At 33.5% G+C, this 25,395-nt stretch overlaps 3 protein-coding genes across 7 annotated transcripts in view; 1 reads left to right on the top strand and 2 right to left on the bottom strand.

Annotated features, from left to right (window-relative positions):
- Positions 1-576: 576 nt before the first annotated feature.
- On the bottom strand, positions 577-4,201 carry LOC110826854 (sn-1-specific diacylglycerol lipase ABHD11). 3 transcript variants are annotated; one of them, XM_022057912.2, is made up of 6 exons: positions 3,933-4,198; positions 3,663-3,819; positions 3,401-3,574; positions 1,976-2,149; positions 1,641-1,825; positions 577-1,223 (listed from the first exon to the last, which is right to left on the bottom strand). In XM_022057912.2, the coding sequence occupies exons 1-6, from the start codon at positions 4,079-4,081 to the stop codon at positions 1,064-1,066; spliced, it is 999 nt and encodes a 332-aa protein (XP_021913604.1). In that variant the 5' UTR covers positions 4,082-4,198; the 3' UTR covers positions 577-1,063. The 3 variants fall into 3 exon arrangements, with proteins under 3 accessions (XP_021913604.1, XP_021913606.1, XP_021913605.1); XM_022057914.2 differs by lacking the exon at positions 1,976-2,149 and having other exon boundaries at positions 3,933-4,201; XM_022057913.2 differs by lacking the exon at positions 3,401-3,574 and having other exon boundaries at positions 3,933-4,199.
- Positions 4,202-4,276: 75 nt separating this feature from the next.
- On the top strand, positions 4,277-13,999 carry Rab35 (RAS oncogene family member Rab35). Its single transcript, XM_022057915.2, has 6 exons — positions 4,277-4,504; positions 4,650-4,824; positions 4,900-5,024; positions 5,112-5,236; positions 5,464-5,611; positions 6,083-13,999. The coding sequence occupies exons 1-5, from the start codon at positions 4,345-4,347 to the stop codon at positions 5,590-5,592; spliced, it is 714 nt and encodes a 237-aa protein (XP_021913607.1). The 5' UTR covers positions 4,277-4,344; the 3' UTR covers positions 5,593-5,611; positions 6,083-13,999.
- The window catches only part of LOC110826853 (PHD finger protein 12), a 34,607-nt gene continuing 18,235 nt past the window's right edge, over positions 9,024-25,395 (bottom strand). For 2 of the 3 annotated variants that reach the window (XM_087345912.1, XM_087345913.1), the window contains exons 17-18: positions 25,044-25,344; positions 9,024-9,157 (exon numbers count right to left, since the gene is read on the bottom strand). In XM_087345912.1, coding sequence (XP_087202038.1) covers positions 9,024-9,157; positions 25,044-25,344 — 435 coding nt within the window. Of the gene's footprint in view, positions 9,158-14,810; positions 25,345-25,395 lie in introns of those variants that run through there. The other variant, XM_087345914.1, reaches the window with a different exon arrangement.

Here is a 25,395-nt window from a genome sequence, read left to right as displayed (position 1 = left end):
CAAAGACTCAAACAAAAATACACACATTGTTATAATAATGATGTCCAGATTGTTTTTGTGAGAATAATTTGTCCATATTTTCTTCTCAGCCATGTATTCCCACAGTCCAAAATCCATCTGACCAAACATTAAATTAGCTTAAAACACTTCTGACCAGTGTCTGATCTAGCATTCAGACCCATTTTGATAGACCAGCTTCATAATGATGCAAACTTTTGTGGGCACTCCTAACTCTTTAGATTCTTTGTTGCAACATAGATTTTTGTACTGAGGATTATTATGGAGATCCAATTTATAGATTTTCTGAACCAAACTGTGTATTACATTTGCAGTAAGTCAACTGTTATATAACCATAAATTAGTTTACTCTTGAAAATGAACAAATAATCAAGTTTGTGTTTGATGTACTCTGTACATACTGCACTTTACTCATAACAATAAATAAACAAAAATATTTTTGAACGTCTCTTTCCAGCGACTTCAAGCACACATTGTTTAGTGTTCCTTTCTGCCACAAATTTCAGATTCACAAGAACTTTCATGAAAAAAAGTCCTTTGTTTTTGAATAAGCAGTGATTAATTTATTATCCCATTGTTTTAATATTATAATTTCAATGCATGTAACATCTTTTGCCACTAGGAATCAGATTCACTAAGCATACAAAACACCAGGTCTATTCTATTTCAAGCATAGTAGAACCAAAAATTATTGTCCTGGAATATATTGCATGCCATTCTAACTCTACATTTTTTATTAAAAAACAATTAAAGAAGGCTAAAAACATGTGTCTATGAATATTACATCATTTCTCCTCTAAAATAAAAAATTGCAAATATGCTGTCCAAATTGTTAAACTAACACAGAAGCAGGAATATTAAAAAATGATGATAAAAACAGCAACTCTTGAGATAACAGTTTCTAAAACAAAAATTCAATTGCCTTTCAACATAACACAATAAATTTTCTTTAATACAATTTTTTTCAAAACAATGTTTTATTCACCATAACAACTATCAAATAATATACAACTGACTAGAAACAGAGCTAAAACATAAAAAAAATTCAAATATCCTTTTCTATCTTCTCTGTGTTTTGTATAAACTCCTTTATAATTCCTAATAATTCATTTGGTTTGTCTGCATGGACCCAATGACCAGCCCCAGGAACAGTTTCAAACTCTGCTGCTGGAAAAAGTCTTTTTATCTCATCATGATCTTCAGATCTGTAAAACATAGAGGACATTATTAATAATGCAATAGGCATAATGTTTACTAAAACTTAAATTAATTAATATATAACATGAAAATAACATACTTGTCACATTATTACTATCATATTACATGACAATTAACTGCTCACTAGCTCATTTGTATCATTAAAATTAGAAGCAATTACTTCAATCTTAATACAGCTTAAAATGTATATATTACCCTCACACTGAACATGAAAACATACACTAAAATGTGCCAATATTACATTTTCATTTAAACTGCAGGCACTAATTTAACTCTGATATTAACACATTCCATTCAGCAGAGTCCTCCTTGAGAATTTAATATAAAAGTTAAAATACCTGCACAACTGCAAAATTTCATTTTTTATGTGTGAGACTCAATACAATCGTAATCTATATACTGACCTAATATAATCTGAATTTGCTCCTGCAATAAATAATGTAGGCACTGGACAAGACATGCCTATATGTGAAAAAGCAGCAATATTATTAAAGTTATGGATGATAGAATCCAGATTGATCCTCCATTTGAAATGACCTCTTTCAGCTTCCACTAAGTTTGTCAACAAAAACTGGCGTGTCCCCGAATCCTGATTAAAAAAGAAAAACATGTTAATAGAATGTAATTTCTTTTAGAAACTGTACATCTCAATGCTATTTTCAGATATGACACAACACAGTGCTTACTCTTTGATAATGAAAAACTGTAATAGAAATATAATAATCTTCTGAGCACCTACCAATACATATTTAGCCAACTGCTCGTCTGCCACTTTGCGAGCCTTTGACAATGGAACATTGTCATCAATCTGCACTGACATCATTGCTTCAAAATACCTGGGCATCGTTGAGAGGTTTGAACTAATAGTTACTGGAGAAATGTCAACAATAACTAACTTTTCTACCAATTCTGGCTGAAAACACAATTATAAAACTTTCAATTTAACATATAAACATATTCTGCTTTTTACCATTACACATGACTATAACAAACAACTAACAAACAAACTAGATCTGAATTCAAGTGAAAAAATACTTCTCTTTACAGGTGAATTTAGAGCAAAAGAACTACTGCTCAACATTACGACTTTTCCATTATAATCCACAGTCTAACTCATGGAAGTTCCAGAATGAACTGTGGTGGGCAGAAGGTTTAACATACAGGGACCACATCCACACCACCCACTGAGTCAGCACAACAGTAACACATATCACTTGCATGATCTGGAAATGACTACAAGGCCCACTAAGGTACAGAACTGCTAGAGAGCTAAACTCATACTTCCTTGGCTCTACAACCCAGTGTGGGTCTTCCCTGCCTCCTTTCAGAAGTTTCCTAATCTTTTGAAGTGTGCATTTGTGAGTAGTGAGTGACCAGCAGAAGGCTAAATACAGAAGAAAATGGTCACAGTGTCAATGTAGTTAACTGCTGGCCGCCATTAATTCATTCATTCAAAATGTTTCCAGTATAACATTTGCTTACACGGCTCTGTTAATGTGGGATATTTTTTACAAAACATTGGTGATACATACTTCCCAAAGTATTCCACTCTGTATTCAACTAAATATATCTCACAACTATGACAAGATTACCTACTCTTTGATTAATGAAAGATACTAAACACCCTCTGCTCGGTTCAGACATAAGTGGTGATAACAGTGACAATTTCAGCTGCTGTGCATACACAAGCCAAGACTACATTCCCAAGGCTTTCAGACTTGATAAATCTAGAATGGGTATAGTTACTCTAAGCAAACACTGTCCTGCCCAAAGGTAAGGCAGTAAGAACACAAAAACTCTCTTATAATACAACAGTCCCTTGCCAGAAGCAGACTTCAAATATCCACCTGTATGCAGTTTTACCAACTATAATATTCATGTAACTGCAGTTTCCAATTTGGAAATAATACATGCATGCAAATCCCCAATAAAAGCACTGCTTGCAAAACCATCTGTGAATTTACATCATAAAAAGATAATGTTGAATGTGATTTTATATGCATATCATGTGTGAATTTGTAGGCATGCTGGCTTATAAACCTAGGCACATTATGAGAAAAGGCATGCCTCACTTTCTACTCCATAAGTTAATTTCAAAATATGGTTGAATTTGTGTCACGATACTAAAAAATTGAAATCTGATTAGCTTTAATCATGAACTTACATATCTCAGGCCCAAAAGCATCACAGCCCGTCCACCCATACTATGGCCAATAAAGGTAGAGCGTGTAATAGCAAGATCATTCATTAAAGATCTTAGATCTTCTACTAAATGGTTGTATGACAGTTCATTAGTATGTGGACTGTCCCCATGATTACGAGCATCCACAGCAAATACCTGAAATATTCATGGTGTGTACAAAAATTAAATGTGACAGAAGTAAAAGTAAAAATATGTACAAGAAACATATTAGATGACAGCTCACCTTTCTATTGGTTTTACTGTGCAACATTTTTGACATGGCATTCCAATTTCCCTTAGAGCCAAGCAAGCCATGCATTATGATAACAGGACAGCCTGTTGACATGGGTGATGGTTTTGTTGATTCATAAGACGTATATGCCATTTTCACTGGTTGGACACTGTGATCAAAACGTCTTCCGTAAGTCCAATTAATTATTCTGCCGTCGTTAAGACTACATTAAAAACAACAGTCATCGATCTTCAACAATTCTGTATGACATTATAACGATACCTGTTTCCTTCTGTTACAGAACCACCCGATCCCAGGACATGTGCCGACACAACTTGCTCCCTTGAAGCCATTAAACGAGTTACGTGGGGATTCGTTTTCAGACTAACAAATTTTACAGCCATGTCTGTAAAAATGCCTTTCTTTAACATCGTCGAATGTCCTGGTTCTTATTTTGAAATAGTTATAACTAAAATATTAGAACATCCTACTCCATCTCTCCCTTGCGCCTTGGTATATTTCAACGGAAGTTGATATGGAAGCATGCTGCCAACATTTCAAGAATACAAAGATTCACTATCGAAATACAACTTCAATGCGTTGGTAATCATGGAATGAAGTTTCACTGTCCAAGATCAAAGATCAACATCCGTGTGAAAGCTTCTAGTGGTGGTTATTGGGCTTTACAATTTGGATGAATCATTTGGAAAATAATACAGATTGTTATTTTAAAGTTAATACCAAGAGTGTAGGAGGAAAACTAGTCTTCACAGCACTCTCTACAGTGAAATTGGTAACAGACATGGCCAGAGAATATGACCATCTCTTCAAATTACTCATAATAGGTGACAGTGGTAAGTACTGTCGAAACAGTTGATTGCTGTTCATGGTTTATAACCTACAAAAATAGTATAGTTTCCTTCACAATTCATGTATCGTAAATCACATTTTTATATTATGTTAAGTGATTTTAAGCTGTACTCCTTTATTTCAAAACAGGAGTCGGTAAGAGTTCGTTATTGCTGCGATTTGCAGACAACACATTTTCTGGAAGCTACATAACAACGATTGGTGTTGACTTCAAAATACGAACTATTGAAATAGAAGGAGAGAGGGTCAAGCTTCAAATATGGGATACTGCAGGACAGGAGAGGTTTCGCACCATAACCTCAACGTAAGTTTCTGTTTCATTCCCCAAATTATACCCACACTCCATAACCTTTAATCAGAAATAATTCTCTTTTTATAGTTATTACAGAGGGACACACGGAGTTATCGTCGTTTATGATGTGACAAGTGGTGATTCATTTGCGAATGTTAAAAGGTGGCTACATGAGATTGAACAAAACTGTGATGTTGTCAACAGGATATTGGGTATGTATTACATGTGTAAACAAATTATGACACAAAACTAGTAACCAATAAATATGCAAGAAGATTAAAATTACTGGATTATTACAGTGGGAAACAAAAATGATGCACCTGACAGAAAAGTAGTATTGACAGAGGATGCACAGCGATTTGCAGACCAGATGGGAATCCAGTTGTTTGAAACTAGCGCAAAGGATAACATAAATGTTGAAGAGGTATGCAACAACATACAAAATTGTATTTAAGTTTTGTGTTGTATGATGTTGAATAGTTGTATTATTTTCTCTATAGCAAATATTATTAGCAAGGAATTTTCCTTCTGTCAAAGGAAATGAGTATTAAGGCTCACTATAATTGTATTATAATATATATTAACAAAGTCAGATATTCATTAGTTCTTCAATAAATAAGCAGTTTTTAACCTTTCTTCACTTTTTCTCAGATGTTTATGGCAGTAACAAAACAAGTCTTGAGATCGAAAAAGGAGCGGAAAGAGAGGCAAGCTATTCAAAATAATGACACTGTAAATCTTCGCAAAGGACCTAAACAAAACAAGAGAAAATGCTGTTAACACTTGCAGACACTTTGAGGTATGCAACATTCTTTCTTTTGGACATCAAAAGATTTGATCATATAGAGCCAGTGAAAACATGAAGTCTGGACAATGACTGTCTGTTTTCTAGTATTTTTAATGCATAATAACATCCATTATACCACTCTTGTGAGATAATTATTAAAATGTTTTATTGCATTTATTTGTGTACATACCTGCAACTTTAAATGTGTGTTCCAAATTCTTAGATAATCGGGGAATGCTTTCATATAATCACTAACAGGCTACGAGGATGTGAATTTAATCTCTCTGATTCAGGCCAGAGACCAGTACAGGGTTCTTGTCAACAAGGCTGAATAAATGGCAAAGAATTTCTTTACTAGCTAAGAGACTATTAGCATCTCAAGGATTCTACTGCAAGCAGTTATATTAATTGTTTAACAGGTGTAAGTTTTTATGAATTAAATGTTCAGTTCATAGTCATTCATTTTCCTAATTTCTTCTGTAGGTGTTAGTAATTTTCTCCCAGTGTAAAGAAGAAACAAGTGTATGGCAGATGTAAACTGCAGTCAAGAATTTTTTCAGTGTGATGTCTGAGCAAGAGCTTGAAGGAATTTACCAATGTTTACTGGTCATCATAATACTCCAGAAGAAAGCCCAGACAGCCCACACATCATTTGACTTTTTTAAACTCTGTTTTCTGAATCGTCAGTTTAATAAAAGGGCCTATTGTGTGACAATTGAATCCAATGGATTTAGATGGTTAATGTTGACATAATAGGCACATTACTGTAGCATGATTTCTGTGAATTGCCAAATAGTATAAGAGTTTATGAAGGCAAGAAATTCGAGGAACGGTGTGACTGTGTGTGAAGAAAATAAAGTAGACGAATTTATCAGAGTGCAGGGTCAAAGGGTTTAGAATGTAGGGACTGTGGGGGGAGGGGGGATAGTCCTATTTATAAGTTCCTTCAAGAAACAAACATAATACATACATTTAATTCCAATGGACTTGTATTTGAAGAACATGAAAGGATTATAAATCCTACTATATATGTGAACAAGATAATGGTTTACAGTCTAAATCAGATTAAGAAATTTCTTTTGGAAGTTTGTGATTCCAGAATGAGATGAAGAGACATTTAAGACATAAACAGCTATATTCAGAAACAGATGGTCCTAGTAACTTATGTTACTCATCATAAGCACAAAAATGTTGAATGTAAGCTGTATCCATGATTTGGAAGGAATAATTTATGCAATATATATTGCAGGACTGCATTGATCTTTGTGTATTATATGATTTAAATTTTGGTTTCTTCTGCAAATTGTGGAAAACTGGATTATGACATGAATTTCTAGAATGTTCTTTGGCATCTTCATCTGTCTGTCTTTTCAACAGCCTTGTATTTCAGTCATTCTTGTAAGCTGAAAATACGTAAACACAAAATAACACAGACACTGCTCAATTTTAACATAGCACTAGGCTCACATGTAGCTTGTGCAACGTAAGTTGCCTGTAGGGATATCATACTTCTCTTATTTCACATACAGAGTACACAAATATCCAGAAGGTCACAGGAAACTTTTTAAAAGTTCCTCATTTATAACAAAACCACACAACAGTTTAAATTAATTCTCAAAATAATACCCATTTTTGTCATCTGGGAGACAAATGGACTGTCAGTTGCTGTAGCTTTTTTAACTGCATAATTAAGTTTGTCACTCACTGTAGTGTTCAAATCAGCCCAAGCATTAATCTTAATGGATTTGAAATGTCCAGTCTTCCACAGCTTCTATGTCAGTTAGTGTTGTATTGTTCAAAAATGTATGTAGAAAGTCGTCCACTAAACTGAATAATTTTAACTGTAAACCATAACAAGAATATCTGTTGTTGGCTGTTGGACTCCCCATGTACTACTGTCATAAAAGTCATGTTTTAGAAGATTATAATGATGTAAATAAGATGCATTCATGAATTCCAACAGGGTGTAAATATTAAGGATCAAGCAGATGTTAGAATAAAGCTAATATTAGACATTTTGAAACTGAAAATTAATGTAAGCATGTCATATACTTTCAGCATACATCAGGCTACATTAAATATTAAATATCTCAAAAAATTGGGCAATGCACACCCTTAGTGAAAGACTTTTACAATTGACATCACACAGTCATTGTACTGTAGGACTTCCTGATTGAATGTCAAACAAGGTTGTCCTGTGTAAATATAATTTCACTGTTACCCCACCACCATTTTATTTGTACCTTCAAATCTTCTGTATTAGAATAGAAGTTCTAACAAACTTTTGGAATTGGAAGTTCTAAAAATGTGATTATAAAGTATAGGAGTTTGGTTAATTAATTTAAAAGAAAATATTTAAGTTACAAATTATCTGTAACATATATTCGTTGCACACTTCCATTTCTATTTAATATTTCTCATTCTGACACAATAAGGACAAAGGATACTGTATGTCCATGACTTATGATCATGCAGTACTGTGCCTAGTGGGCATTGCCTCAAATACAAAAATAAACTACTCATTCATTAATGTTTCATTTCCTCCACAGAAGAACCCAGACAGGAACAGAGTTAGCCGTAAATGTGCAAGTTACAGGAAATAAAAGTCAGATGTTTAACGGTTTTCCTTCCTTGCTCAGTACCTCACCAATCCTAAGTATTGCGTAATGTAATCTTCGATCTTCCTGCATGGTGCTTTATTGGTGTTTGTATGAATGCAATATAATATTCCAATGTAAAAATTAAGTGTAAAACAAAGAAATGAACTTGTCTAGAAAAAGATTTTCTGAATACAAATTCACCTTTATTGGCCTTGTGTCATGGCTTACTCATGGTCCAGCTTGTGTGTCACATACCACTCAACCATTAAGCCCAGGAGTTATAAGTATGGGTGGCAGTCCCATGGTTCAGAGATTTAACTTCCCTTGTCCTGTATGATAAAGGTAACAGTACTCTTAAAATTTCAGCAAGAAGAGATTACACACTGATTGTATGTAAGCCATATCTACATTACAGCAAGCAAGTTTACAGATCAAATTGATTTCAGTAGCTTGTGTGGCTTTGTTTCAAATTCATTTGATTTCCTGAAATTTGTTAAACTGTAAAAACAAATATAAACATAGGGCTGTATGAAATATGCAGCAAATATTAAAAGAATTGTGAAAAAGAAGTATAAGGCAAAGTCTAATGCAGTTCCTGAAATAATTTTTAACACAAAGATACTGTTCTTAATTAAATGGAAGTTATACTATACAGAACTTTTGCCTTTTACTCATGTCTGTCTTGACTCTGTCCAGCATACAGGAACCAGACTGAATACACCAAATATAAAAAAGTACACATTGTACATTCAAAGAGTGAAGAGACATATTCTACTAAAACTAAAAGTGAAACGATTAGAAAGGAATTATTGTATTTCCTGTACTCAACTTCGTAATGTAACATGCAAGATATACTGTCTGTACATCATGAATGTAACAGTTTCTTCAAATATCCTTTTCTTTTGTAAAATGTAAGACCATTTGCTCAGTGGTGGTTTGATGTGTTGAACTCCAGTACCTGTAGAAAATAGATATATATAAATAAATTGTTGTTCAGTTGGGTAATTATGGATTTTAAGAATGGGAACTTGGATGAAAACTAATTTTATAATTTCATTCAGTGTTTATGTTATCAAGTCTTATTTCAAAATTGCCATAATCTACCAGGTTTCTTCCTTGTAGCAATTTTATGTACATTTCTTTTAAATTATTTTCAAGCTAACAAATTTTACACGTGCTTTGTTCTGAAACTTTTTTCAGCATTGCATTTCTTGATGCAGGGTATACTAATCCAGATATCAAACACTAACATTTTTCCTTAATACATGGGTGCACCTTATATTTATATTAACCTTAATTATTAATCCATAACATTGAAACACCTATAAAGTTTGGAATGCATTTGTTGTAGAATTTACATTTTGTGAATCTTTTTTCATAAGCTATATATCTTACATATCATAATGTTGCTAAGTCAGAACTATGTCCCAAAGTTTGTAGGCTTACATATTTTCCATTTTGTGAAATATATTCACTATTACTTTGTGAGATTATACCCTCTAAAATTGTTATATGAACAGATTCAGAAATATTCCTGTCCACATGTCACATATGAGCTAATAAGGACCAGTGACAAGTATACTTCTTTCCTTAGTACATATTAACATTTAATAAATTATTATCATTGTGTGTGAGGTCCAAAAAGCAACTGAAGAATGTATTACAGTCCTGTCCTTCGATATTAACCTGTCAACACTTCCCACAAAAATATGTGAAGCAGGCTGTGAGCCTAATGGATTTTATAAGAGGTTAATTGATTTGTATGTCTGGAATCCTGGTTATATGTGGAACAGTGAAGGTGTGTGGTGGTGGTGGTAATGGTTTCTGGTGAACCAACAGCCAGTCAGTTATGTGATGTGTTGCTGTCAGTAACTATATATATATATATATATATGACAAAATTCTGTCACAATGCAGTAGATGACAGTTTCAAGAATCTCTTATAATAGAATCAGCACAAAATATGGAAAAGAACCAGTAACTTTAGCACCGTTAATCTCAGGACTAAGTAACTGCTGAATCTGAATAAATTTTGTTTTTGAATTATACAAGAAAGAATAAGGTTATCCTCAAAGTTTATTAAGCATTTCTAACCAAATAAAAATCATATGAAAGGGCACCACTTAATGAAATCTTGTGAATTTCCCAGTTGTTTTCAATTCTGATATTAACTCACTGTTACAGAAGGACAATTATGCCTTGCCACTATTATAAATGTGTGCAAGGATGATTTAAATATGTTGCACACAGTAATATAACTGCATAAGCATGAACATTGAAATATTATGTTGTCTGTGCAATAGCTATGCAAGTGTTTTGAATCCTTGGGTAATCACAAAATTCTAAGCAGACATATATACTGCTAACATTACATCTCCTCATCAATTGATAAGAGCAAGGAAAAAAAAATTAATGTACAACACTGGACAATGGCCAAAACAGAATAATATTTGAGAAAAATCTGTCTCAAACTGTAGGAACATTGCTAATACTTCTTATAAGAATTATATGAACAGTTCCAGTTTGTAATGGTTACAACAATACACGCTGTTTTTCTCTGGATACAACTGTGCAGCATTAATGTATGTATGATAGCTATGTGTGTGTGAGAGAGAGAGAGAGATTGTGTTTGTACGCATAAAGATAGAATGAATGCAGAAGTGTTCTTTACAAAATGTAAGAAAGTCTGTATCAATGAAAAACTGATCACATGGAAAAGCTAACTTGTGCGACGCAACATTGATAAGATCAGAACACTGACAGCAGACTTGTCACATTCGTATGGAACTTACACATCTGCTTAGGTATTCAATTTGAGCTCTGTAAACTTCTTGTCTTGCATTTTCCCACTTTACATATAATGCTTGAATATGCTAGTGACAATGCTGTGCATTTGGGAACATATAGAAGAAACATTGAATTTTATAGAAATATTGTTCCACTGAATAGGTGTAATCTGTGATAAGACCACACAGTTTCTTTACATTTATTACATTACTTCAACAAGCATGTTTTAAAATTCACTACCACTGATTTGTATAAATAAAATAATCTTCAATATTTAGTCAAATAGTTTGTCAGAAACAATAACCTGGGTTCAAATTCTAGCTATGTTCTATCACAAAGCCTTTATTTGAACTATAGTCAAATATTACTATAAAAGTTTTATGTTCTTAATAGTATAACTCTCACAGACCACTAATTATATTTGTTCTGTGCAAGTAATGACATCATAGGTTTATCATTTCAGTCCAATTCTCAAGCAATCATTTGCCATGGTGTCAGCTGTTTTAAGCTACATTTTCATTTGAATGTTCAGATATGTCCTGGAACTACAATCATTGAACATAATAATAATAAAGCATTTATTTAGGGTAAACTGTGAAATGAAAGATAAAACCTGTTAACACCTTAGACCTAAGTTCTCTTGACATTTCTGCATATTCATCAAACTTCCTGGAGAAAAACACTGGTGCAGTATGTGTTCTTCCTTTTTTATAAGCTTGCTTAGAGAAGTATTGTAAACATGTTTGCATGATTTCATAGTATAGTATTGGATTAATATTCAAACCAGTTACAGCAAAGGCCAAATTTAATATGCAGTTCCTTCCCACCGATCCATCCCTATGCCACTGCGTGATGTACAAAAAGTAGAAACATAATGAAGCACGTTTATATAGCAGAGTCATTATTAACCATTTGTAGACATAAAACATAGCTCTGTGGACAATTAAGAAAATGAGTTTTGGCATGTAAATCAATTTTATTTAAGTCTGGATCTATCATGATTAACTGCTCAGGGCATCAGCGACACTGATATGGAGTAAAACTCTACTGGTGATCAGTCCCTGATTACAAAGATAGTCTAACATGTATGGATTTTACTGTATATTGATGTGCCTCATTATTTAAAAAGACCTCATTTTGGTTCTTTGTCCTTAATTCCCTTCAGGGGAATACCTGCTTCCACATTCCTTTCCATTTGTGTCTCATTTGGTGCTATGCAATGCATACAGTTGGTGCAAAGTCATTCAAGTATTCGTTAATTAGAAATATGCACAAAGGTATCTCAGAATGTTATTTCCAGCCATGACACATTAAATGTGTATTTCCCAATTCTTTTAAGTATACAGAACCACAAATGCCACTAAGTATTAAAATACATTGATTACAATGAGCAACATTTTGTGACCATATTGGTCTCGTGAGCAGAAATGTTACATAAAAATTAAGTAACAAATATAATCTGATCATCATGCTATCCTGGCAAGCACTCTTGCATTGTATTCAGCAATTCCCCAGTTTGCATATGAGGAAAGTATTTATCCTGACTTAGGTTTTTTGTTATATCCTTCCATTCCTCCTGGCAGATGCCAGTAGTACCTTAAAACAAGTTGCAAATAGCTCTTGCCACATCCAGGACAGTCTATTGATATGCTCTATTCAAATTTAATATTACATATTATCTGAAGTATAATTTTTGTTAAATTGATCAATAAACAAATCAGAATTTAGGAAAGGTTCTACATTATTTCTGCATCACAAAGTGAAAAGTTATTATTTGTTTGGAATGAGCCTGAAAGAAGTCAGTGTTGCCACATGCCTATATTTGATTAATTCCTTCACTTGCCCTTATATTTACATTTTTGTATCTACAGTTCTCAGAAACAAAAGACTTGTGGAGTTTGTGTCATTTATCTTTGGAAATTGTCCCAAGTTGTAGACAGATTTACTTCTTACCAAGATCGTATACTATAATTCATGAATAAGAAAGCAGTATTTTAAATGTCCATAAAATATAAGTAAGTTCTATACTTTCTATACCTCCAAACCAAAAATACATATTTGGAAAGAATTTAAAAGCAATTTATAATAGGAATAGATTTTATATCTTAATCATTCCAGAATGTAAGTTACATATTTTCTCTATGTCTTGTAGTTCCAAACTACCTACATGTTACAACACAGATAGTTTTTTAATGTCCATACTTTGCAAATTGAGATGCACATTTTCATTCAAGTGAAGTATAACCTGAAGGAAATGGGTTCTGTCTTCAGAACCCTACTAGAAGCTGTGTTTGTCAGTCCATCCAACCTGTCCTATGACATTTTATACACTTTCTTTAGATTGATTTTAATAGAACTGCATAAACTCCATGCCCTTTATAACCTTGCCAACTTTGTACTTTTTAATTCTGTCAGTACATACTTTAGTATGATTGTATTTGATAAACCATCATAAATTGATGTGAAATTTGTATGAAATGTTAGAAATGCATTAGCTGAAGTATGAGTATTATCAAACTCTAGAATCATAAAATGCCAGTGGTGAATGCTTTCAGAACTTCAACCATCACTTCTAAATAATATGCATAGTATGCATCGAATCTGATATATCTCTGCCAGCTTTTTTTTATATGTGCAGAAAAGTTGAAAGTAATGCATTGTTTTATGTAAAGTGGGATAATTTCTACATTGCAGTCTGAGGCAACTGGTGAAGGAAGACTTTATGACACAACACATTTTCCTGTTGAAATAAACCCATCCCACTGCCTAACACTTTTCATCAAATGGTGTTTTTGTCTGTTTCAAATCACCAAGACCTTTCCCATAAGTCACCCGTTCTTGTTATACTTAACATATTTCAAGTTTGCCAATTATGTACCATGTATTATATAAAGCAAGATCAAGTGTATTTGTATTTTGAAGAGTTAATGTATTCTGTGGCATTATTTACACTGTATAGTTATGTTAGCTATGTTGTAAAATAATAATAAATAAATGTAACAGTCTATACTGATCTATGACAGAACTTTGTTCAGATAATAGTATCTTTCTGTTACGTAAAAATTCTCAATATCATAAACCAGAAATCAGTCTCAAGGCATTCAAGAACAGCACTTACTAAATAAACAGGTAATACATGACAGGGGGTCTGACAAAGGAAGATAACTGAAATGTGTTTCAGCAGGTTACACCATTTTAAATCAATGAATAAATAAAATACTGTAATATAAAAATTACAAATGTTACCAAAAACATTTTTATGCAACAGTACAGAAGATACTGGAAATCATTTCTGACTGGGATTCCTTTAAGGAGACTGAGAGGAGGAGTCTGAGCTAGTTGGAGAAGCTTCTTATAGAGTATCAATTACATGCTGTGTGCTGGGAGGCTCCATAAAATTCTCACTAAAGACTCCAGAATCAGACTTGGGCTACTTTTACTTCCTCTTAGGGAATTTCCTCGGGAGAGAGGCAAAGCTTATGCTGGTGGTTCATTTTCCTGGTAAACGTCTACCAGACTACATGGCACAACAACCCAGAAGAGCGCCATCTTCATAAGTGAAGCTGACACTTCATATAGCCTCTTGACTCAATAGGCCAGGCAGGAATGGGACATTGGTTGGGCAGGTCTAAAGTCTTATGACTTAGATATGTGGGAATATTATAACTTCAGCGTCCACAGATCTCTGGGAGAGAACAGCATTTTTCCAGCTCCCTTACAAGAGAGCTTTAATGTCATCATTGGCCCAGTGATGAAGATGTTTAGAGCCTATATTGTTCTCAGGGGGTATATGTAACACAAACCTGAAATAATTATAAATGTACTTATTCCTGTGACAACATTTTAATCTTGAAATTAACTAAGATATTTTGTAGGTGGGTATCTGTACAAAGGTGTCAACATTAATAATACAAATTCTTATACCACTTACAAATACTGAACCACACTGTTACATCAGAATATAAAAACCATGAAATATGCACAATAATGTTAGGTACATGCTTCTCATTGTTTGTTTTTTGTCATTTATACATAAATATATCAGCAGAGGATTTACTTTTTATATAACTGTTATTCACATATACAGTAAACATAATTCTATGCTACATATTATACAACTTCCCATTCTAAATAACAGCTATCAGTGAGCTCTTACACATGCCAAAAACATTGCTCTTGTAGCAACAAGAACATAAAAGAATGTCATCTGTTTCCATATTATGGTGAAAACAACCATTTATATTTCCATGGTTAATCTTCACAGCATGGAGTTTTATGTTTCTATAACTATTTACATTTTAAAAATGTCATATTCTAAGTTAAAACACAGTAACTGTTGCAATCACATTCTTTAGGGTTTTTATATAATTAAGAGAAAGCATGCATGTATGACACATTTTGTGCAGATTTGATACACCTGGTAACTTAAGTTTGCGCTAAATATGGCCAGACATTCTGTTGTATTTACTACTAATAATATATAACATGGTCAATATATTTACTATGAATATGTACAAATCTCAGATTGACAGCAAATGTATAACTAACTGCAACACAATAAAAATTCATCCTCACTATTAAACTTCCCAACAGGAACTATTCCTGCTACTGTATCATCAAATCTATTCCAGCAAAAAGAATAAGACATATCACTGATAGTTCTACTAAACAATTCTCTTGAACCAAAATAATTCCTAGCATAAAGAATGATTAGAATCATATATATAAATAACATTATTATTAAATTTACCAAACATCACCTTGTAAAATATTAAATTCAAGATCTTTATGGAAAATAATAGGCTTACGTAACATACAAATGTCTAAAATAGTGCTTCTCAACCTTACCCTGTCAAATCTCTCATGAACTTGAGTAATATGCTGCTGAATATTCTTGACTATTTCAATCTGTAATTGTTAACTTTATAGCTAATTTCCTATATGGTCTGACCACTGATTACAAGCTGCAGATGCCCAAATTTTACACTCAATTGAAACTGCAATATCAGAAACATGGCACGCTCCAGACTCATAATTATATGGGAGTACCTTGAAAGTACAGTTCTTGGTCTTTACTGGAACGACTTACTATTTACTGATCAACATCAGTGGAACTCAGATCTGGTATCAAGCAAGCCAATTATGTGAAATGAAGAAGTGATTTTGAGATTATTTGAAAAAGAATGCACTCAGTAAACTTATGACATGAACTCTTTTGTATCAAAAAATTCAAGATGAGATTCAAAATCATTAGCTCCCAAATATATAAGAGTGCTAAACACTAAACCTTGCTCCTGTCATGTGACTGGATAAACAAACACATATGGCCCTAACTAGCCTCAACTGATCTGAAACTTCTGTATGATTCAGTGGGTGGAATACCTGAATTGTATTTATTTATGGTTTATTCAATGACCCTCAATAGTTCAGACAGCTAAATAAATTGAAAGGGTGTGGAAGGAAGTGGTTGTTGCCTTATTTAAAATATTATTCAAGTGTTTACCTGGAGAGACTGAAAAAACAACAAACTCAGCCAGAATAGCCACTCTCTGTACCAAGAGGAACAGTCCAAGCTTTCTCCAGCATCTTCATTTATATACCTCTCATAAGTTCACCTTTTCTCATGTTTTTCTTTTTTTCACACATTATACAAAGCAAATGCATGAGAGGTCACATCTGTCTGTTCACCCATTATAATCACTTCCTACAAACATCAAAAGTTCAGGATGAAAACAGCCTATTAGCCCAACACTGTACAAATGTGATGTAAAACTGATTGGTGATGATTAGAATTGGAACAGATAGTAAAAAGATAAAGAAATTTGATGGCAAGTTTTCAGGTTCTCAGTAATGAGTATGAAGATGACTCTTCTGGGATGTTGAATCATGTACTCTGGTAGAAAATTACCAAATGCCCTGATAATGGAAGCAGTAAACAGCTCTGAAATGTCAGTCGGACTTGAACTTTTTAAACCACTGCTGTACCATGCGTTCGTCAGCTGTTTTCTCTGAAGGCCCCATTCATATTTTGCATGGCCAGTGCAAAATCCAACATTTCATACTGAACAACCTAATACCAGACTACATAGTGCAACATCTCAGAAGACACTCATCTTCAGTAAGGAATTAACAATAAACATGCTAGGAAATGTGTGCACAGTATAACAATTCTGTCATGTTCACCAGAATTTGGCCTTTGCAAATGGCGTGAGTGATGACAGTTATCTAATCCCAATGACCTCTGCATCAGTATGGTAAATGGTGCCTACCAGAATGAGAGTGTCAGTACAGGGAATTCCCATTGCTGCACAGCTGGCTGGGGATTTCCTATCTGGTTACTTGCACACACAGAAACACAAGCAGGTCTTCATACAAAGTGCCTGATGCATCATAAAGCAAAATTGAGAGGTACCAACAAATGTTCACAAAAGTCCTCAATACCAAATTCCATGAATATCTGTTCAGGCATTAGAGTTGTTGCATGTGGACAGACAGACATGACGAGGCTAACAGACACATCTACTTAACAGTTGTGAATACACCTAAAAATAGTATACAAGATTCATGTAATGTTATGAATATCTATGAAACAAATTGGGAAACTTGAACAGTCAGTAGCGTCAGTGGAGATGGTGAAGGCTGAAAAGCTATTGAGAAGCGTGGGCTGGAACAAAGTCCAATAGTAGTCTTAAAAGGTTTGATGGTTAATGGGAAAGGATGAAAAGGCACCTGCATGTTGCTATGTATAACATCTAAAAATTACAATGCTTATTTTAGATCTCAATGTACACAATCTCTCACTAGTAATTTATACTTCAATGCTCTGCTAAAAATAAGTTGGGATCTATCACTCTTTTAATGATTACACTCACAGCTTAACCACCCCTGTTATTACGTCTACTTCAGATTTCATGTACATATTCATTACAGGGATTACATAATATTGTTCATAGGTTTCTGTATTCTATTGTGGGAAATGGATAATGCAGACATTACTTTCAACACTTTAGAGAGCATAAACTGAATCATGAACAAACACATATACATATTTCTGAACCCAAAGTATATTTAAGAAATGCACAAAAGCCAGACACAAATGAGTTTGGAAATTTAGGACCATAACTTACCTACAGACTCTAATCTGTGTAAGATATCAAGAGCTACTTATTAATTCCTTACTTACACCATGAAAATTAGCACCTTCAATTTCTGCATCTTATTTAAATTCTCTTCATACAGTTCCCCATTAATTTACCCTTTTTAAATGTGGCAGTCTTATTTTACTAATCCAAAGGATTACTGTAACAGATTATCCAATAAAAACCCTAACCAAAGCCACTTCTTATAATATTGTCACAAATAACTCAATTTGTCCATCTGATTTAAAGAAAACAGCTACATTATGGTTTGCATAGTATCGTCTCCAACTACCCAGCTTACCATTCATTATAATCAGCATTATATGATCTGGATACCATTCATTATAATCAGCATTATATGATCTGGATATCAAAATGACATTAAATAAAATATTTTTTTTCATTTACAATACACAATACAGGCAGTGTTTTCACACTCAGAGTTGTCATAATGAATGTGACTCTTCTTAAATAAATAAATAAATTAGACTGCTTACTCTTGCTCTCTCTCATATACAAATGTGAACATTCACACAAGGGGAAGTCAAAAAGTAATGGCAATTTTTTCTCCAAAAGTGATATTGGTAGCTCTGAAAACATACGTTAGCTATAAACATGAACATTTTCTCATTTGTAACTAGCTGGTTTTCAATGTCTTCAAGTATGTAAAAATGCTGTAACATATTAATCCTTTAAACACAGTGGTAACAGTATTTACCACCTCCTGTAACAATCAGTGACTGCATTTTGTCCACAAAGTGCATTCATAATTTTTATAAAATTCTCAGAATAAACAGTGATCCTTGAACAGCCTGAACCAACTGACCTTTGTAAGGGGAGACATTTATTTTCTTTGATACAAAAAAATGGGTTTTCAATATTATTTAGACACGCTTCAGCAGCTTCAAAGGGTTCACATGACTGCTGCACTGATAGAATGTACAAAGAACAATAAACTGTCACCATATTTTTCTTGGCAATGTGTGTAAAATTTAGTGATATATATGGAAGAATGGCACCACTGAACAAACTAGTAGAAGGATTCAGACAGCAGATGAGTGTTGCTGGTGATGTGTGTTCCAGATTACCATAGATTACAATGCCTTGGGGTTAAGAAGCAGATCAATAGGTGTATCTAGGACAAGCAAATAATCAGAACTGATGAAATTGCAACTCAAATGAGTAACAATCATCAAAATCAGTGCAATAAAGGCTCAAGGTCCAAATATAAACATATTATTTTGATGGAACAGAAAATATGTGCGCTGATAAAACAAATACACTGACAAATAAGGTGATTATCTACAAATACAACACATGCCCCATTATTCTGCCAAAACTTGTAATTAAATTGCCTTTAGTTTTTGACTTGCCTACATACCTTGCATCAAAATATTAGATCTCAGACAAATATTGTTCTGAACATGATTTGTTTCTAAATGTGTGAAAGAAAATGTAATTACAAATACAAATCTCTGCTCAAAACATGACTCAAGGAAATTCACAACACCAATCCAGGGCTACATGATTCTGCATTGTCCCTTAAAATGTGGTATGAAAATATAGAAATAGATGGCAAACAGACAATTTTCAAACCAACAGGTACAAAGTATCCTTTTTCAGTACTAAAGAGGCAACTTTTAGGCAGTATTACATGTTCTGTATTTTAAAAATTACTTTTCAGCATCAATCATAAACACATAATTTGCATGACTCCCTCATCATCTTCTTGGGTGATCACCAATAACAAATCATTTAAAAGGGCACATATATTAAGAAAGCATAGTGGGAATATAAAGTAAAAATAATAACATAGGTTTAAGTCAAATTAACCTGTTCTCAAATGACATTAAATTTAACAGAGAAAGAAATCTTCATATTCAGTAAAACTCTGGTTAGTAAACAATGGTAATTTGAATTTGTCAAAACTGAAAATAAAGACTTCTTATAAAACACACTGAGAATGAGTGGCACTCAAGACAATACATTTCATTAAATGTGCGTTATATTTATAAATGTGCATCCGTAGTTCGGAAATCAATACAAAATGAGAGACAATACAAATTGAACATGTGCTTAATTCATTCTTTCCAATGCAATCTCTCCAATGCATAAAACTTTATACATTTATACAAAACATATTTCAGTTTTCCAGAAATTGCTGAAATCAGTAATCTCATCAAAGAACTGCAATAACAGAATTTGTACTAAATTATATATACATTTTCTTCATTAAACTAATTTGTTTTAACCTTTATCATGCAAAGAGGGGATTTAAACTTCCATACTATATGGCTGCTGGCTAGACTTTACTCCAGGGTTAATGGATTAATGGTAGCTTACTTCTAACTTATGGCCAGAAGGACCATGTGTAAGCCATGATGCACAGCCGACAAAGGTTAATACCACAGACTGCCTGGATGATCCAGCCATGAAGGAAAGTGAAATTAAGATGTAACACTGCTTATGGTACAGATAGAGAACAGTGTCAACTGCTGGTGTTTGCAGTCCCCTCATATACAAATATGTAATTCTAATAAACAGCAATCTGTTTCTTTCAAACAGTTTATTACATTCCCACCAACAACGCGAGTATTGGCATGTTCAAATTTTCTGTTAAGCATATCATTAATATGCAGAACATAAGTCAGCCACATCCATTATCTCTCAACAAAAGAATAATACACTAAAAGCTGTTCATCCTTGTCTGCTTCATATAATACGCTTATTTCTTCCAACGCACAGTGAGAAATCTTAACACACACACACCTGCAGAATACTGCATTGTTGGAAACTCAATAAATAATTATTTTTACATTTCATGCCTAAGTTGCCTAGCTTGTCATCAGAACAGAATTTTGCTTTGCAGAACAAGTTTCTGAATCCACTGTGTGATATCTGAACACCATAACGCCTGTATGTTTATCAGACTATTTAATCTGCCAGACACCCCTAGTATCCTGTTGTATGCGTCAGAGCATAGGCCCAGCAGTATCAACCTCAGATTCTACTTGTCCTCGAGTTGTCGTCAAGATGTTTCATTCGGTCCACTGGAAAGTTCACACCCCACTGTGATGCAGATTAAGTAAAGCTGTCTACAAATGATGACCTTAGGAAGTTAATGCTGTGGTAATACTGTGATAGAAAGCAGGTGCCTCAATGCAAAACTTAAAATTGATAAATCATGCATAGAATTTGAGTCACAATCTGTATTACCATCACCTTTGACAAAGTCTGACTTTACTGAGGTCCACATCCCAGTATTTCTTCAGTTAGTAAATATAGGTTTTGAAATTCTAGATCTGTCTACATTTTCTGTTTGTTGTGTACTGTATTTTGTAATTTTTGCTGGACAGAAATTATGCCACTGTCTGTTGCAAAGGCTTAGTTCTGAAGCCAAGTAACATACTAGTTCACTATTCTGGTGTTATGATTTCACAAGGTTTTACAGTAATGCAAACATCTTCCTTTTTAGAAGCTTGACAATATTTCCACACAGCCAACAGAAGCTGACTGACCCTTGGATTCTGTTATAAAAATTGATCATCTTATTATGACATGAATCAAATTCTGTCATAAGTTTTCAGTGTTTCAGAGAATATGTTATCATTTTTGGCAAAACACATCAGAAAGCATAGTAAGTTTGAATGTCATACAAAACTATATCATTCAAAAAAAGCTTCAATGTACATCATAAATTAAATCATGCTTAAGATATTTTATCTCCTATCTAATTTAACTGTATCACTGATCACATTAGTCCAAGGACATCAGATGAATTAAATCTTATGTGAAGTGACAGTTATATCACAATGTTTGTTTCAGTTATTCTGTAATACCAACTTTCTCAGTCTATAAAAACAAGAATTTAATTTGAGATTAAAGATTATCCAGGCAGTGAATATGTAAATTTTGGTCTTCTGGGTTGTAAGACCACAAGAATATGTAGGTACATACCAATGTTTTAGAGGAACATACAGTCTCCTTCTTCAATCCTTAAGATCAAAAAAGTATGTTTATTCAAAATGTTGGAATCTACCTACAAGTCCATATTGTGTTACACCCCAAAAGACCAACAAGAATGTAAATTCTATAAGAAACTTGCTACTGTACTGCTAAAAAGTCTTATTATTCACATTACTGTTCTAAATATCTTTCAATTTACATTAACATTAAAAATTATTATATTACATCTGTTGTGTGTGTTAATGTGTTGATAAATGATTAGTACCCATATCCCTTGCTTGAAAACCTGTTATGTTCAATTTTCTGATTTATATGGATGACTATTCTAAGTATTGATGCTATCTGGCACTTACCAACTTTATTTTGGTTTGGCAGGTTCTTTGTGAAAGCTGTTTGGTCCCTACAGGCATAAAGTTTTATTTCGTTACTCTTGCGGCACAAACTTTCGCCATGTTATTTTCCTCCAATTACTATATCACACAGAAAAAGTATGTGGTGATAAATACACACCAAATGCTTCCAGCAAATCATATTTCAAATGTAAATAAAAATATTCACTTTATTTGAAAGTTGTATATATGTTTCTTCTTGGAACAATGCTTCATTAATTACATAAGTTATTATCAATGATAAAGATAATTATAAATGATGTAATGGAAAGGATGTGGAAAGAAACAACTCTGGCCTGTTCATCTTAGCATTTGCCTGGAAAAACAGAGAAATAAAATCCTTGGTCAGGATATGTAGTCACAAGGGTGAGGTTTCATCTCAGTCTTTCCTGAATATGGTGCAGGAGTACTAGCCATTATGCCACAATATTTACCGTATGCATACATGGATGTGATGTCTTACATTAGCCACATAATAATTTAATCAAAATCATGTGGATGCAGTGACAAACAAGATTTTATTATGTGTTTTCATTCATGCACTTCGCACAAAAATGCATAAAAGTGTCTGGTCACTGTGACAGATGAAAATCTCTAACTTCTGATTAGGAATCAAATTACAATTACTGAAAATTTACATTCCAAATTTTAATCTTATAATGAATTTCTACTGATAAATGTATGGTAACTTTCCATTTGCCTCTGTTTGGCTTTCGATGCCAAAGAGCTCACTCTTTTCTTACCCATGTGTACATTTTCCAGAGGATGTCTTGAATTTGTTCCTCTATTTGGTACAATAAATACCAAGATAGAGGAAACAATTATTGTAACTATTATTTCCAGCATCATGCACCAATCAAACACAGTATTTTCCTTCTATAATACAAAATTAAACCCACATAAAATCCAAACCTTTGCAGACATTATTACTGTACTTAATATCTGAAATAACTGCATCACAGACACTATCAATGTATGCATCATTACTAAGCTGAATTTTGGTTACCCAGAAATTACGATTTATACAACAGCAACATATTTTAATCTTTATGTACTCATCATCATAACCTGATACAACACTCATATAGAGTATTACATACAGAAACTATTAACTTGGTGCCAGGAATGTTTCATGCTGTTTCATGTCTATACTAGAAAACATACTCAGGACACATAAGTAAATAAAATATATAATATGAATGAAAATTACACAGCCAAATGGTGAGCACTTCAGATTCATATTTGGCAGGTCCTTGATATAAATCTCAGTCTGGAGACTAGCCATCCTGACCGACTGTATCTGTGGTTCTCCTCAGTCCCTCCAGGCAAATTCCAGTATATAATTTGAATTAGTCCACTACCACTTTCTTCCATATGATTTCCAATTCATCAATTGTTAATGATCCTATCATGCAATGCTATATAGTCAAAGTTACTGACAGTGTAAACAAATAAAGCACAAAACCAAACAAAACTACAACTACTATTTTTCTTTCAAAATTAACAAAATGAGTTGAAATGACAAACAGAAAATATTAAATTATATTCTCTAACCTTTAATTCTATGAATCCAATCAAGTGACCAGTCAGAGGTGAAGCTATAACAGGGGACTGAGGCAGTAACAACATCCTGGCTTGTAACCAGAAGAGTATGAGCTGGTGGAATAATAACTGGCAGTGGGAAGATGAAGTGTTCTGAGAAAAATCTGCTCTAGTGCCACTGCCCTGAGATAGAATTATGACCTCAGAATGAGAACCCTACTTAAACTGTCTGAGCTATGGCATGACCCTTACTACCTCCATATCATTTCAAACTGTTACATTTTTATCGGCTACAGAGGGTTAAATTTGTCTACTTACAAATTACTGAATACAGACTAGTTTCAGAAATCAAGCACTATACCAAATTAAATCAAAACCATGTGGAGGATTAAAACAATAAAGGATCAAAGATAAGGTAATTATGTTCGTAGAAAATGTGATACTACATGTGGATATTTTAATCAAGTTTCCAAGCAATGAAACCAGCATTTTGAAAATATCTGTGTTTTCTCAGGAAAATGTAATCTAAACAAGGAGGAAATTGTTTTTATAAATCTGTCATTTAACTGTACTCTTATGGTAGATAACTGTATATGAGTCAGTGAAAAAAGTCTGATGAAAAAAGCATATTTCTAAAATAAGTGTTTTTTATTGTGTTACCCTGAAAATATAACAAATATTATTGCCACTTTTAAAATCAGTAACTCCTATTGTTTTAAGAAAATATGTTTTGTAACTTCAGGTTTCTAACATAAATATAACTGCACTAAAAATACTAAAGCACCATGAAAATAATCCAAACAAATGTTTTGCATGAATCTGGCTGAATTTAATTGAAGTCAATATGCTAGAAGTATACAGTTAAGAACAGTCATGTGCCAGGTGACACATTTCTCTATCCCAACCAATTTTTGATGCACGCCACATATACATTTACAGAAACTTCCACCACTTTATGAGTTCATGGCTATAAAAATCTGAGTTCCCATTAATCTCAACAAATGCTATGATGGCTGCTCACCAATATCAGAGATCTGCTTCGATGCAGATGATGATGATGAAGATGATGAGGCACAGCTTTCAACAGATTCTGCAGGTGCCTGACTTTTCACACTACTCGATACAACAGACGCAGAAGCAGAAGCAGCTGCTGCTGCTGCAACTGCTGCTGCGGAAGCAAAGTCAGTGATGCTGAACACAAACTGGAGGCAGCCAAACTTGATATAGGAACCATGGTTGAGAAGTGCTGTACCTTCCCATCCGGCTCCACTTCCACCTATCAGGCTCGAACTGCTTGTCCGACAACTGCATTTCCGTGAATCCTGATGGCACGCCACAAAAATTTTTGCAACCTCATTCATAAAGAAAAAATC

Source organism: Zootermopsis nevadensis, unplaced genomic scaffold (genome assembly GCF_977971745.1).
Source record: "Zootermopsis nevadensis isolate Lab colony 2312 unplaced genomic scaffold, Znev_1.0 Znev_ptg000009l, whole genome shotgun sequence".
In the NCBI taxonomy this organism is placed as follows: Eukaryota; Metazoa; Arthropoda; class Insecta; order Blattodea; family Termopsidae; genus Zootermopsis; species Zootermopsis nevadensis.
The sequence above is the reverse complement of the archived record's forward strand: the minus strand, read 5'-3'. Positions and strand labels throughout refer to the sequence as shown.